A 15,986-nucleotide genomic window follows, 5' to 3' on the forward strand; every position below is an offset into this window, starting at 1 on the left:
AAATTATGGAGATGCCGGAAGAAATATCCCTACTTTTTTCATATCTCGTCACATATTTTCTTAAGAAACAATTATAATTAATAAGAGATTAGTCTAGCCGAAAAAAGTATGAATAAAGAAAATGATTACTGACATCAACAAGTCTTTTTAATTACACTAATTCATTCAGCTTCTCTCTAAAAAGAATCAAATTTAATCGAAGCTTTTACAGCTGTTTGTCAATTCGATCCCGAAGTTGAGAAATCTAACTTAGAGTATAAGATTCCATTAGATTTTATAATATAAGAAATTCTATATTCTTAACAAAAAGAAAACATTTACATAAAATGCTTGTGTAACTATTTTCCACAACAGAGGCCAAGTCTATTCTTCCCTTTGTAAAGTCAGGGAGTAGTTTTTTTGTAAAAACGGTATTTAATAAGTAGATTCATTTGAAAAATATAAAGTTATAATGGCTAATCCGTGATGAATTATAAGAATTAAAAAAAAAAGAAAAAAAGTTGGGTGGAATTATTAAAAATATACAAAATAAAATGAACTTTTCTCACTTTTTTTATATATCAAATTAGTTCTGAAAATGACTACAAATTATTGAACCAAAACAATTTTTATTTTTATTTTGGTCTGTAAGCTTCTATGAAGAGATAGACGGGTGAAAAATAGGAAATATATTACTTAAAATTACTATGACTGATATTAGCAGGACGTGATCTTTTGTGTGGTAATACTTTACTAACAAGAGAGTGATTGGAGATGTTTTTGCTAATACACACAGAATTTACATTGGGAGTGGATGATGACATACTAGCAACACCAGAAGCAGACTGCACCGGTAATCCGTTCTGCAAAGAAATAGGAGTGGGCATTGATTTGAGTAATTCCTTATTTGGTTCCTTTTTCTGTAGCTTGGGACTCATTTTAGACTCGATGGGTACCAGTCGTCCGTTAACTTGGTTTGTGAAGACAAAAGTCACCTGAAAATATAGAGCAGATAATGCAACCAATTTTATCACTCTCAAGCGTTGTGATGTGAATGGACTACAGGAATAATCCTGCAAGTCCAGTATAATCATGGGCAGATTTCCTATTTAGGTATTTACATGTTTTCTAGGGTAAGAAAAGGGAACAAAATAGGGCACACCTCATCACCAGCTGAAGCCTGAAGGGTGGCATCTGGTACTGAATTAGGTAAAAAGTGATGGCCCCAACTTCCTAAATCTTCTTCCAATGGGCTCCCTACCTGAAAAAGAAACAAATGTAAGGAGTCAAAACTTACACTTTTTGTTTTTTGAATTCCCTTGAATCAGGAGGTAAGGCAGACGCAGGTAAATAGCTTGTTAGTGGAAGATGAAGCAGGTCATGCAGGAAAGCCTAATACTCGTGACCCATTCAGCCTTTCAATTGGTCCAATTACAAGAGCAAGAGCAAAAGAAAGCCGAAGAAGCATTTAATATACAAGAGTTAGTAGCAAAGGAGCATTGCCTAGTTCAATTCAAAATCAAGGAATGCATCACACTGAGAATAATTGATTCCAATCAAATTGAGTGAATAGTAAATAAAGATAATCTCAGTTCAAAATTTGTAATTGACGCTATGAAGAATTGCGACTATTTACTCCTAAAAAGTGCAGGTAGACACATGAATAGTTGAGGTTCGGCACAGATGAGTTACTGAACCAATCATAAACTTTTGAATATACATTTTGTTTTTTTGTAGTTTAATTTTGAAAACATTTCAAATTGTATTTCTTTACTTTCATCTTATTTCCAAAAAAAAAACCTTCAGATTATTTCTCTCTTGGTAGCTCTTCATTGAATTTTAGTAACATTTCAAGGACACCTTTCCTTGTGGTTTTCACCGCGGACTTATCTCTTGTGGTGTCCATCCTACCCAAAAGAGGAGGACGCCACTTTTTAAACTATAGCGTACATAAACTTTATATCCAAAAATGCACAAAGCAACCTGCATTTCTGATCTTTTTAAATTCTGTAAGCAGCCAGCAATTTCTGCAAATCCACCTATATCGGAGGTTTCTTCTCCAGATTCATTAGCTTCTGTTGATTGGACATCAGTGCTTTGAGGACCACCATGTGTTTCACATCGACTGCATCGCATCTTTTCATGAATTTCTGACCTAACGAAACATAATAAAGTAGACATTAGATTGATAAATAAGTAAACATCGCAGATCCATGCTGTGATAGACAATACATAAGATGAGGGGTGTCATTTCTTTTGACCCTATTACTAACACCATCAATATCAACCATGATTCAATTGCACAATGACAAACTTATTTTATGATTATTTTGTGTGTTTTCAAGATGAATCTATGACCAACAAGATTTATTTATTAATTCGTATGGTAAAGGGAAACAGAAGAATAACAGACTCAAATTGATAATCGCAAAGAAATAGTGCAATATGTTCATATTCAGATGTTCCAGTGGCTGTGCAGAAACTAGTCGTTGTTGTTCCTTCCTTGCATCTATCTTCAGTTCACCAGTTTCAAGGATTTCAAAAATCTGAGATTTTGAGGATCCTATTGCAATTAGAATGAATCATTTGATCTTGGCTACTTTCAACACATGGAGAATCTTGAGAGATTTATCAATTATCTTGTTTTCTCTTTCCCCCTTTCCATTAAATTCCAGATACCAAACACATTAATCTTTTGCACATATGTATCAGTAAATATAGATCAAAGAGAAGGAGTTCATTACTTGATGTTTTCATGAAAAGTAAACAAATCACGAAGATCCTCTGTTGAAAGAAAGTTACCCTGAAAATCAACAGCACGACAAAAATGAATAAGATTTTAAGAAATGGAATAAGCATCATCAACTAGAACACATGTAAGAAGCAGCAGTTTAAACCTGTGACACAAGGCTATCAGTTTGCTCCTGCTGAATGACCTTTTGCAGCCCTTCTTTTGACATCTGACGCTGGTAAACCTACACATTACTTAGCAGGATCGTAAATGAAAATATAAAAAAAATGAGTCAATGAAAGAAGTGAAGCTAAACGAATAACTTATGTAACATGCACTGTCTTTACTCAATTATCACAACAATATATACCTTTTCTTCTATAGTTCCAGCACTCAAAAATCTATAAATATAAACTCTTTTCTTCTGTCCATCCCTCCATACTCTTGCTGCAGCCTGTTTATTGGCAAGAACGAACACAAACAAAAGAATGTGAACAAGAGTGAGAGAGAAAGAACAAGCATATAACGATTGTCACAACTAAACCAAGGGTATTTATTACTTGTTTATCATTTGCTGGGTTCCAATCAGGATCAAACAAGACAAGTCGATTTCCACCGATCAAATTGAGTCCACAACCACCAGCCTTGCTGCTTAAGAGAAAAACAAATTCGTCCTGCAACATATCAGTTATTTTTATGTAAGGACAATCATAATTAAAACGTAATGAATTCCAAGTGAGCAAAATTATAAATTGGTAAGCATTTTACCTTCGATGGATCATTAAAGCAGTTGACCAACTTCTGCCTTTTACTAATTGACGTGGAGCCATCAAGCCTCAAATGAGGGTACCTTCGTTCGCGACACAATTGAGCAAAAAGATCGAGAGTCTGTTACATTGAAGATAGTTTAGCATAACAAAATAATGGAATGAGGAATTTCATTTTCAAGAGAGGAAGAAGACAATATATTTAATAAAAAAATCAGTGAGGGATGCTTCTCCCCAATGATGTACAAGAAAATTTGTATTCAACATTAAGGAATGTGCAAGTTTCAATAAGATATTTACTCTCTATTTGAAATATCAATTTTGTTGTAGTGGGTAGGAACATGTGGACTCATGTAGAATACTAATAGGTTTGATACAGTTTATGATAGGAACCCAGAGACAAAAAAGTAATATTCTTTATTGTATAGACTGTATAGAACACAGAGAATAGGAGAGCACTCTCTCCTCCAAGGGTTTTCCCTTCACAAAGAGCCAAAGTTCAATCTACAAGATTATCAAAAAATGCCTTGACACGAGCTCCTTCCCTCCAAGGGTCCCCCCAACCAACTAACCAAAACTCAACTAATTCCTAAACTGTTTCCTTTTATTCTGCACACATTACCCATTATTACCTATCACAGTATATTCTATCATTACACCCTGCTGCAAAACAACCTTGTCCTCAAGGTTGGTACAATAATGCTTGTTCCCATGGCTCATCTTCATCATAGGAAGGGAACCCACTGGATGTTGCCCTCCAATTCAGGTCTGGAGGCTTGGGTGGTGGTCTATATGAAAGAATTGTTGACTCCTTTAACAGTTGCTTCTTTTCTAGAATTCCCATAGACCATATGATTGTTCTATACTGCCTTTTGACCTAGTGACCACTTACATGGGCCTGGATTTTAACAATTTTCTGATGAATGATCAAGAATTCTTTTCTCTTCTTCCAAACCCAAAACTTTTTTTGTATTTTTATAGCATCAACACTGGCTAAGCCCTCTCCTTGCCTAGATTTGTTCATCCTAGAAGCTAAAAAGGAAAGAACTTGTTGATCTGACCATCCAATTTCTTTATCATCATCATGTTGAGCTAACTGTTTCCTCTGAATGTTATATTGCAGCTTTGCAAAGAAATATCCCTGCCATTGGTCTTCTGGTGTTTTATTTGTTTGTGACAACCATATCTTGAATTCTTGGGTGAATTTTCCCCCACTCAAAACAATTGCATCTTCTACTTTATTTCCAGTCATAATAGTCACCTTGTTCCCACCATATTCTGCTTTCTTTCCTCTGTCTTCACCCTTCTTCACTACTTTGACATACACACCACAACCTACCCCACTATCTCCCCTAGAAACAACTTTTGCCACTTCCTGGGCAGCAACACCAACAATGTCTCCATCACAATTTTTGTCTTCTGCACTGATATCTCTTTCTCTTTCCTTCCCAGAAACAACAGCTTTTGCCACTCCCTGGACAGCAACACCAATGATGTCTCCATCATAGTTTTTGTCTTCTGCACTGATATCTCTTTTTCTTTCCTTCCCAGAAACAACAACTTTTGCCATTCCCTGGGCAGCAACACCAACAATGTCTCATCACAGATTTTGTCTTCTGCATTGATATCTCTTTCTCTTTCCTTCTCCCAATTGTTTGAATTTTCCCCTCCATATGAAGGTTTCTTAAATTTCTTGATGTCTAGCAGACTATCTTGCCTAGCCTCCGTCCTTATCTTTCCTTCTTTCTTTCCTTTCAAGATATCTTGAAGAAATTTCTCTCTCCTTTCTATTTTTCCTCTGTTAACAGAATCTTGATCTCCATCTTCAAACCTTGGACTGCCTTCTAATCCTTTTTCCTGGTTCCACACTCTTCCTCCAAGAACTCACAAGAGTTCTTTGGTTTCCTGCCGCATTTCTTGCATATTTCTTCTCCATTCTGCCATGCTCATTTTTGGTTCTATCCTGCTCATTTTCTGTTTGTCGGTCCTCCTCTCCAAGGTATTGTCTCTTCCTTCCATGCTTCCACCCTTTCTTGATCATTTCTTGATCTGCAACCTTTGATCTGGCTGTCCTCTCCTAAGGGTATCCGGCAGGTCGGACCAATTGATAGGAACCCATAATTGAAAAAAGACAAAAGTAATATTCTTTATTGTATAGACTGTATAGAACACAAAGAATAGGAGAGCACTCTCTCCTCCAAGGGTTTTCCCTTCACAAAGAGCCAAAGCTCAATCTACAAGATTATCAAAAAGTGCCTTCACACAAGAGCTCCCTGCCTTTTTATAAAGACCCCCTCAACCAACAAACCAAAACTCACAACTAATTCCTAAATTGTTTCCTTTTATTCTGCACACATTACCCATTATTACCTATCACATTATATCCTATCAGTTTACAAAAGAAAAAGAGAAGGTAGTTAGTACATTTGTAATTACATAATTGTAACAGACTATTATAAATAGTCTTAATTAGGTGAGCAGGGAGTTTTTGGGGAGGAAGAGAAGGAAAAATTCATGATTATTGTGGAGAGTGAGGTTCTTTCGAACAACCTCTGGGACAAATATATTGTAACATTCTAACCCATTTCTACGCCTTACATTGGTAAGTGCAGAATTGGAAATAAAGCAATAAAGATTTGCAACAAGAGTATTTTTTCTAGTTGTACTTTTTGTGGTTCTATCAACTGGTATTCAAAGCTTCTTTCTTGGTCTTGTGGTAGCTGTGTGAGCATGGTGAGTACAAGAATGGAATCAAGATTGGATGCGCTGGAAAGGATAGTGCAAGAACTAGTTCAAGATCATGACAGAGCAGAAAAGGAACATCATGAGAGGTTCCAGTGGCTGGAGAGTTTGAATAGTGGACTCAAGGTAGTTGTGGAAAAGATATCTCGTGGTGGGAAACCATCTGACGACTCATCCACAGTTAAAGAATTGGACCACGAGGAGAAGATAGGGGCCATCCGAATGGAGGAAACTTGATATTCCTGTCTTTGCAGGTGAAAAAGCTTATCGGAGGACAAATAGGCTGGAGCAATATTTTCAGTTGAAGGAGGTTACTGAAGAAAGAATGCAAGCGATGACGATTGCTTTGGAAGGAAAGGTATTAAATAGGTTTTAATGGCGGGAAACATGTAACCTCAATCACACGTGGGATGCTTTCAAAGTTGCAATAGTAAGAAGACTTTACCCACTATGTTAAAAAGGGGGAACACCGAATGGAAACAGGAGCAGTAGTGTGTATAGGCCATATTCAATAATTATAAGTTTCTCCAGAGATGTGGGAAATTCTATTGTTGCACGTAATCATAATAGAGGAAAAGGGGAGACCCCAGACGTAACAAGTAGCATCACTAATCCAAGAAGGGCAGCCAGCCACATCTACCCAGCCCCTGCCTCCTCCACTTACTAAAGACTGTATTCTGGAAGTATATCCAGACAACTGCTAGATACTAGAAAGACCACTAAAGGTGACTTAAGTTCTTATCAAATGGAAACATCTTCGAAATAATGAGAATAGTTGGGAATCTGCTACCTGCATTCGTATAGAATTTCCAAAATTTCACCTTGAGGACAAGGTGAATCTTCACGGGGAGGGTATTATAGGTACAGTTTACAAAAGAATGAAAAGAGAAGGTAGTTAGTACAGTTGTAATTAAATAACTGTAAGAGACTAATATAAATAGTCTTATTAGGAGGTGAGCAGGAAGTTTTTGGGGAGGAAGAGAAGGAATAGTTTAAGATTATTGTGGAGAGTGAGGTTCTCTCGAACATTCTAAGCCATTTCTATGCCTAGTACATTCGTAGGTGCAGAATTAAAAATGAAGCAATAAAGATTTACAAGACAGAGTCTTGTTTCCAGTTGTACTTTTAGTGGTTCTATAAAATTCCTGTGACTATCAAAAAGAACGAGTTAATTGACTTAAAAAGATTAAATTATAAGAACAATGTCGAATGTACTAGACAGAATTAAGATTTAAAGAAAGAGATAATACAACTTGACCAATTCCTTGAGATGCATCTTTGATCCATTGCTTACAATAACAGAGAAGAATTTTGGAGAATAAATAAATAAAAGGAAAAGATTTATCACTAAAAATGTGATCGGAGACACTAAGTCAAGTATCTATCTAACGGACCTTAACCTTCCACAGATTGAGAAATACAAGGTGTTGAAACATTTAGTGCCAAAGAAAATTGAACTTGATAGTCGAATTATTCAAATTTAAGTCTCAAAAATTCTTGATACCCCCTTATCAGAAAACTTGGAATCTCTTTTTTCAGATTTAGAACGTGGGTTGCTAGTTTGGAATACCATGCAAGGAGTAGAAGAAACTTTCCTACATATGACCCATTCTTTTGTAGTATGTGCATTGAGGAGGATGCTCACTTTGGCCACCATGCTCTCCATGATTGCTACGATCTCCACTTCCATGAAGAGATACCATTGCTTAATATTCAATAACTTCAATTGCACTTTCATCTTTTACCAAGATAGACACTCAAAGAAGTCTAGTGACTAAGTTGTCCATTGACTAGAATTTGATAACGTACATGATCAAATTAGTGCAGACTTCTCATACCAAGGACAATGTTTAACTTACCAAGTTTTTTATTGATATCATCCTGTGAGTCTATCACAGAAAATATTTTTAGTCCGTTTACTGAAGGCCGAGATTATATCATAATTGGTCTTTTGAAGGAAGCTAATCTTTGATTCACATCAAAGAGACGTTGAAATGTCACTGGCAAAAATACCATGGGCCTTCTAAAAAGAAGAGCACATCTTCAACGGCCTATGTATCTCTAAGACATCTTGTTCAGTTCAACTGATTGTCATAAAAAAAACACAATTTGAAGTCCAGGTTTTGTCACCAAGATTTATTTACAGGGGGCATAGCACTGCATTCCTTCTCCAAATGGTCATGGTATCCTAGACCAAGGAACCCTAACTCCATATAGGCGTACCAAGACAATTAATCCTTCTAGTTGAATTTTGCAGTGGTAATAACAGCAATAGAGAAGGAAGGAACAACTAACAGAAGTCATCTGTTAAGACTTTAAGTCTAACTCAACCCTACAAAATCGACTTATAAGGTAAGGTTTGCATCCATTTATATACTCTAAATTGGCCTTATCACTAATCGATGTGGGACTTCCAATACACTCCTTTAACACCGAGGTATTTACATCTCTTGTGTGGGACTAGACATTAACGGATGGTCCGATTACGGTCCATTAGCGAGTGGAACAATATGTCTAACAAATTTCGCTAAGATAGGCTGTTAACGATGGCTCTAATACCATGTTAAGAAGTGGACTTTAAGCCTAACTCAATCCTATAAAACCAACTTATAAGGTGAGATTTGCACCCACTTATATACTCTAAATTGGTTTCATCAGAACTTCCAACACCATTCTAAGGACACAAAGAGATGAACATATCTCAGAGAAGGAAAACCCTAAACCGTGAGGAAAGACTTGACCAAATATCCAAGGATGTTGAAATAAGGAACCAAGGGCAGAAATGTGCCCAAAAACAAATGCCTGGAGGCAACATCTAGGACACATGCCTGGTGCAGTGCTGGCAGAGATCAGCTAGTTACCAGGGTTGAGTCAGGCACCTTGAGGAGCACCTAACTCTTTGTCCAGCAAAGAGAGTCTGGAGACAACATACAGTGGTTGTCTGACAACGGGTGAGCATAGAGTGGGATTGTACCCACTCTAATACCAACTTCAATTTAGAAGAGATAAAAATCAGTGACTTACTATTCTCAGCTAGTATTTTATATACATGAGAAGTGTGACTACAAGCAATAGCTGTAGCCTATACCACTCAATCCTTAAGCTATGTAAATACGCCCAAAAAGCAGCTTTATGAAATTTGTACAATAATAATCACAATTTTAACAGAGTCCAATACCGTGGAGAAGCAATTTCTTTTGTAAAGTACTTTTATAACTGTAAAATCAAGTGTGTAACAGTCTCGTGTTGCTCATGAAATTTGTGAAATGTTGTGGATGAAGATCATACTAGACCTCGAGATAGAGTACGACAAACCTATGAGGACACATTGTGATAAAAATTTTGCCATCAACATTGCACACAATACAGTACAACATGACAGAATTACTCATGTATAACTAGACTGACACTTCATCATAGAAAATTTAAGAGTGGTATATAATAACTATCATGCAAATCCCTTTGTGGCTTCAAGGTGCAGATGTGTTTACCATAGGGATCTCCACAGATTGACTTTGCAATCTTACTTGCAAATAAATATATATTCATTCACCAGCTCAAGGAGATACATGGCTGTATGTGATAAGGTTAACTACGATATGTAATTAAGTAGGATTGTGATTGTAATTACTTCAATTAGGGGATTGATTATGTATAGTTTGAATTTGTGATTTGTTTTTTCCTTATTTCCTTAATTTGGGAGCCTCACTATCTGTGATTTGTTTCCTTATCTGAATAATTAGGGTAGCATGATTTGGATGTAAATATTTGTATAAATTTTCTACATTTCAATCAACAGAGTCTTTACTCTTCTAATTTCAAGGGTGTGATACTTTTGTTTTATTATATAAAATCTTCAGGGCTAGCTCGAGAAGGGACTCGAGTGCCATATGACTACCGCGCTATAATATAAAATCAGTTCATCTACATACGATGATTGATAGTAATGAATGAAAACATAGCCTTTTGAGATTCATTTTTTAAAAGAATATTATATACAGGATGCTTACGTACATCAAGTATGGACCTTATTCTATAGAGTCACCTATGTCAGATAAAACGGTTAATAAAAAAGAGAACCTATAACTTCACATTTGTTACCATATACCTGAGTGTAGTTTGAGACAAGGACAATGCGGTCATTAGTTCCGTGACGTAAATGAGCAAGTAATCTTGCCAAGACATGCATTTTCCCGGATAGTTCAACCCATGCTCCATGTCCTCCGGTCCACGAGCCAGACCTACAATGTATAACATCACAGGATGCGTAAATTAAAATGTCAAGTGATTAGCTAAAACTTTAAACTAAAAATATCTACCTTCCAGATAACATTTCAGGTGGGAAGAATCGGATACACTCCTCAAAACCCGAAGTTCCTGGGCTGCCACTTCGTATGGTATCATAGATAAGCTACAAGACATTTAATTGTGAGAATGAAAATATGGATGGAACTTACATCATTGGACATGAAGGTAGAAGATGGATTTCCATCGGAATTTTTAGTACAGGGTCTAGGGTTATGAGGAGAAATTAGATGAAAATATAAGATCAAAAATAGACAACTTCCCCATACAAATGGTACCAAAATTTACTCTTACGTATAAGGAAAAAATTGTCCAAGAAATAGTTACTGTTGTGATTTGAGTGCCAACTAAAAAGCCCAAAAACAATAAAAGAACATGTCAAACAGATACTTGAATTATGCCAACTGAAAATGAAGAACAAAGAACAAAATCAAAGCTAGAAATTAATGAACCATCTTGTGTATTCAACAATAAGGGTTATTACAGACACTGTAATATGTTGCATTCATGTGCATCTTTGGTATGAACACCGTTCACCCTTACAAAGGGCCACAAAACAGTACGAGTTAGTTAGATGCACAAAACAAAAATCTAACTAAATTAATGATTACAGGTTCATTGAGAACTAGATGACATTTCCTAGAAAAAGTTCAATACACTAAGATCTACCACTATAAGGTGAGTTTTATCCAAAAGAATATTCAAACAGGACCAATTAAACAAGTTCAACACACCCTCCTCCAGAGAAGAAAAAGATCCAGATTATACCTTTGGATGATTGCACAATTTTTTGAGAGCTGTTATGTAGGCCAAAATCTTTGATTGCTTTAGTTCTTCAGTAATTGCCCTCTTCACCTGTGAAGACATGGACTTATCCTTTCAGTTTTGATAATCTTTTTTTTATCCATGTCCAACAGTGTAAAGCACCTTGTGAAAAATATGTTAGCTCAATCAAAAAAGGACATTACATTTTTCGATTGTATAAAATGTTTATATAGGTCTGACTGTAGTGGAGTCAACTTGCAGCAAACAACTTCAACTATCTGCACCACAAGAAATAGGTTGTGGATTAAGATTAAGAGCACAGCTAACCACCAATTACCTACCCAGTTGCTTTTCATGTGCTTTAAAGGGCCCAAATCAATATAATAATATGTAAAAAATAAAAAATCAGTTCAAATACATCAACAAAATAGATTTATTGGTATGTAAAAGCTACTTTATTTAATCTGGCCAGTGGCTGAGGGTATCAGCAAACTTCTACAGTTTGTGTTATTTTCACATTATTGAAGATTTCATTGAATGAGCAGCTTCCTTTGGATAGAATTCAAGGATTAGCTTCTACTTGGTGTAAAGCACATAGTCTCTTTGAAGGTTTTCTCTTACAGATACAATGAAGGATCAGGTAGCTTTGATTTTTTCATTTTAATTTGGTCTCTATCTACTGTTTGTTTTCTTTTTCTTTTCTAAAAGGGATCTCTTATCCTCCTAAGCCTTTGCACTTTTCTCTTTATCTTAATGAATTTCTTCTTTTATCATATAAAAAGAAAATGCATACTTTTCTGATTATTCAACGCCCGGTAAGAATTAATTTTAGAAGAATGCTCCAATTAAAAATACAGGGGTGAAATATTACACACAGATAGTTATTGTTTAAAGCAAAAGAATGTGCGATTGAACAGAGCAACAATTCGGTAAGTTTGGCAGAAAGATAAAGAAAAGTACAATACCTTAGGTGGCAAGTGATTTGATAACAATGCATTAGTCCTTCTTAATATGAACTGCAAAATTATATAGTCCAGTCAATCTTCAGGAAAAAAATATTTCCTTATCAGAACACAAAAGAAATTTGTTGCACTTCATTACCATTCAGCTATCTGCTGTATACTAGACTATTTTAATCAAGCAGGATTACAACTTCACTTGCGGTAAGTAAATAGTACAGCTCTCAAAAGGTACATAGTAAAATCCCAATCGCACACATTACCCTATTAACATTGACACTTAATTCAGCAGAGCGTTCTGCACCTATCTTCTTCTCTTCAACAGTGGCAGCAGGTTCTCTTCCACAAATAATTGGTGCCTTCAAAATTCAAGTAAACCATAGCAAAAAACTAAAAATTAGAATAAAAGAGAACGGGAGAGAACCCATTGTCCTATTCCAGCATCACATCTGGCAAAAGCATTCTGAAGTTGGTTTATCTTGTTATCTTAAATATTCCTTACATACTATATATTAACAACTGGATAACTCCTCTTTCCTAATTATTGGTATATTCTGATTTTTTGACATAGGACAAGCTATAGATTTTGCAACAATGCGCATCGAAAATATAAAAAGTAATCACCTCATAGTAACGTCGAAAATGTGCAATACTGCCCAATATTCCAGGATTGGTAAAGTTAACCATTGCAAAGAATTCTTCTAAATCATTCTGCAAGTGACGGATGTCCATGAAAGTTAACAAGAATAAAAACTAAGAGGATTTTGGATTGTAATTGACTACACAAATGGATAATCATGCATATATCCTCACTTGTAAGGGAGTTCCTGACAATAAAATTCTTCGTTTGCAGGGAAGAGCTGCCAATGCCTAATACAGGAAGCTTAGTGAGAAACTCAGAAACATGCCAGCAAAGGAGGGAGAGAAAATAAGTCTTACAAATTACAATACCCGGTTTGTTATCGTTTGATCATTTTTCAATCTGTGAGCCTCATCACATATGAGAAGGTCACATGAGTCACTAGAGCTAAACTTTGAAGAATGCATTCGGAATGTCTCATATGAAATAATGAGAACCTACAAATTGGGGAATACTAACTAAGTACACATGTAGTCCAAGATATCTAAGCAACAGAATAATGATTAGAAACTTATAACCTGTAAATTTCTTTCGGTATTTGTAAAACTGTCAATCGCAGAGACAACATCTTCTCTTGAACTCTCACATAGAGCGACAAGACGAACTCTTTCACCAACCCACTTTTTTATTTCAGCTTCCCAATTACTGACAAGGCTGGTAGGAGTCACTATGATAGATTTTTGAACCAATGGTTTGCCATCAAACCCTTGACAAAGTAGAGTATATAGTAATGTGATGGACTGCAATGTCTTCCCCAGACTGTGCAACAAAAGGAGCCCTATGATTAAAGAAGGTGGGGAGGAAGAAAAGGATACTGTAACAATGACAAGATTTCAAGTAAAGAAGTTACCCCATATCATCTGCCAAAATGCATCCATGTATATTTGGTGTGGTACACAGACCAGAGACACAATCAAACATGAACTGAACCCCTTCTCTGCATCAAGAGAGATAAAAGAAAAGTTTATTTGGTTGATACTGAATTGAGTTAAAGTATGAGCAATGGGATAAAAGGATGGTGACCTCTGATGTGGACGAAGGTAACGAACAAGCAAAGGGTCAACTGTAATGGTGGTAAAATTAGTATTAGAGGGGTCATCGTGGGAGTCTTGAGGGTGCCACAGTACTAAAGGGTCGATCCCCGGGGGCAGAGATGGTTTCGGCTCCTCAGAAACAGGAACATCAACATCAGTTACCGATAGGTTGAATTGGAAGTCGGAGATCGCAGGTCTAGGAATAGGAGAGGAAGAACCCCAGGGAACAAACCTTTTGCGAGCGGAAAGCCTCCGAGTGAGGTCTTGATTGTAAGTGGAAGCATGAGTTCTGGAGGATGGAGGTTTAAAGGGTTTTCTACATACGGCCGCCCCTTGCGATACTGAAAGAAGCCGCGGTAGCAGCGACTGTCTCTTCACGACAAGATTACCCCTGCAATGCAATGCAATTCAATTCAACAATTCAATCCTGATGGAATAATAATTTATGAAATAGTTTGCTTACCTTACTAGTGCATCCACGTTTTGCGATTTCCGTTCTTCGATGTCTTCCTCTCCCGAATCAGAAGAACAAGAATCAGAGGAACACCAAACCATTTCATCTTCCTCCATTCCCAACTCACCCCTTCCCGCCAGACCTAATCATTTAAATTTATACCTTTTCTTTTATCCCAAAAATCATTTCTCTGTTTTACTTTCACACATACAATTTAACTCACTACTCTCTTTTTTTTTCATTTTACACCAAAAGCTACTTTATCTTTTTTGTATAATAATAGTAATATTAAAATGTTATTAGTTTCTTTTACATTTATATTTATAATATATAGAGAGACTTTCCAATAATTCTTATTTAAAATTTAACTATAAATTTTAAAATATTTTTTAATTTCTAAATGTCTTGTAATATAATATATTTAAATATATATATATATATATATATATATATAAACACGCTTTAAAACTAATTATTAATTAAAAATATATTATCTTAAAGGATCGCGATATTCTAACAACGCAATTTTGACAAAAAATTGACAACGTGTCAAAAGGTTATTGGGTTATTTAAAATATTTTTTTTCGTTAAAGTTAACAATGAATTTGGCTTCGGAAAATGTCCCTCTCATCTTTGTTTTCATTCTTTTCCACTGTTGCATTTTGGTTTTCATTTTGTGTGTGTTTTCTCTCCTTTCTCTCTTTCTCTCTCACGAAGGAAGCTTCATCTTCTCCGGCGAGACTCCGGTGAAGCAATGGAAAGCTCCGGTAACAAGGTATTTTCTTTTCCCTTTCCATTTTCCGTTTCCCATTTTCCATTTCCCATTTTCCCTTTCCCCTTTTTTCCTTTTTCCTTACTCCATTTTCATCCTCTCTCTAAACTCTTTCATCGTTCCCTCTCCTTTCTCTCTCCAAGCTCTCTCCAAGCTCTCTCCTTTCTCTCTTCAAGCTTTCTCCTTTCTCTCTTAAAGCTCACTCCTTTATCTCTTCAAGCCTTCTCCTTTCTCTCTTCAAGCTCTCTCCTTTCTCCCTTCAAGCTTTCTTTTTTCTCTTTCGATTCTCTTTATTTTAGCTTCATCTTCTTCGACGAGGCAACCCAGCGAGAAACATGTTCTCCTTTATATTGATTTTGTTGTGGGAAATGGAAAACTCTGGTGATGAGAGCAAGATATCTCCACTATTCCTTTTCCCCTTTCGCGTTTTCCCTTTCCCCTTTTCCACTTCCTCTTTTCCATTTTCCATTTAGCCTTTCCCCTTTCCTCTTTGCCAATTTGTGTTTTTTGTTTTGTTAATTATTTTTTGGATTGTTCTAACATGAATTTTTTTTATGCAGTTGTGTGTGCAACATTCTTTCAAAACCAAGTTTCTTGATGTTTTGAATGGAAGATTGACTCATGAGGAGATGAATGTCTACTTGATAAAATTATGGAATGTCCACTTTCCAATCATGCTGACGTTAATATTTTAAAAAATTATTGTAATGGATTGTATTGAACATTTCCAATTCACAACATGTTTTTTCAATGTTAATATTCATGGATTGAACCAAAATATGTTCTCATCATGGAATGTTAATGGATTTGATACACATGACCATTAAACTCACTCAAC

The 15,986-nt window shown here is 35.9% G+C and overlaps 1 protein-coding gene across 1 annotated transcript; it reads right to left on the reverse strand.

The window, feature by feature from the left end:
* Nucleotides 1-650: 650 nt before the first annotated feature.
* Nucleotides 651-14,537, reverse strand: RAD54 (DNA repair/recombination protein). Its single transcript, XM_047291671.2, has 21 exons — nucleotides 14,386-14,537; nucleotides 13,912-14,313; nucleotides 13,739-13,825; nucleotides 13,407-13,647; nucleotides 13,200-13,325; nucleotides 13,062-13,118; nucleotides 12,873-12,959; nucleotides 12,512-12,607; nucleotides 12,255-12,305; nucleotides 11,493-11,567; nucleotides 11,293-11,379; nucleotides 10,539-10,630; nucleotides 10,328-10,460; nucleotides 3,479-3,598; nucleotides 3,271-3,384; nucleotides 3,081-3,164; nucleotides 2,877-2,954; nucleotides 2,724-2,782; nucleotides 1,963-2,134; nucleotides 1,142-1,240; nucleotides 651-974 (listed from the first exon to the last, which is right to left on the reverse strand). Exons 1-21 carry the CDS (start codon nucleotides 14,490-14,492, stop codon nucleotides 672-674), a joined length of 2,670 nt encoding a protein of 889 aa, XP_047147627.2. The 5' UTR covers nucleotides 14,493-14,537; the 3' UTR covers nucleotides 651-671.
* Nucleotides 14,538-15,986: the final 1,449 nt, after the last annotated feature.

This window comes from Vigna umbellata, chromosome 10, assembly GCF_029865625.1.
Source record: "Vigna umbellata cultivar VRB3 chromosome 10, Vumbellata_1.0, whole genome shotgun sequence".
NCBI classification, from domain to species: domain Eukaryota; kingdom Viridiplantae; phylum Streptophyta; class Magnoliopsida; order Fabales; family Fabaceae; genus Vigna; species Vigna umbellata.

Excerpts from the sequence above, each read along its gene's own strand:
- RAD54 (XM_047291671.2), bottom strand. The coding sequence starts at position 14,492 with ATGGAGGAAGATGAAATGGTTTGGTGTTCCTCTGATTCTTGTTCTTCT. Across the intron at positions 12,608-12,872 it reads ATTTTCGACGTTACTATGAG|GCACCAATTATTTGTGGAAG; the intron begins GTGATTACTTTT and ends TGAATTTTGAAG. Across the intron at positions 3,599-10,327 it reads TTGTCTCAAACTACACTCAG|ACTCTCGATCTTTTTGCTCA; the intron begins GTATATGGTAAC and ends TCAATGTAACAG.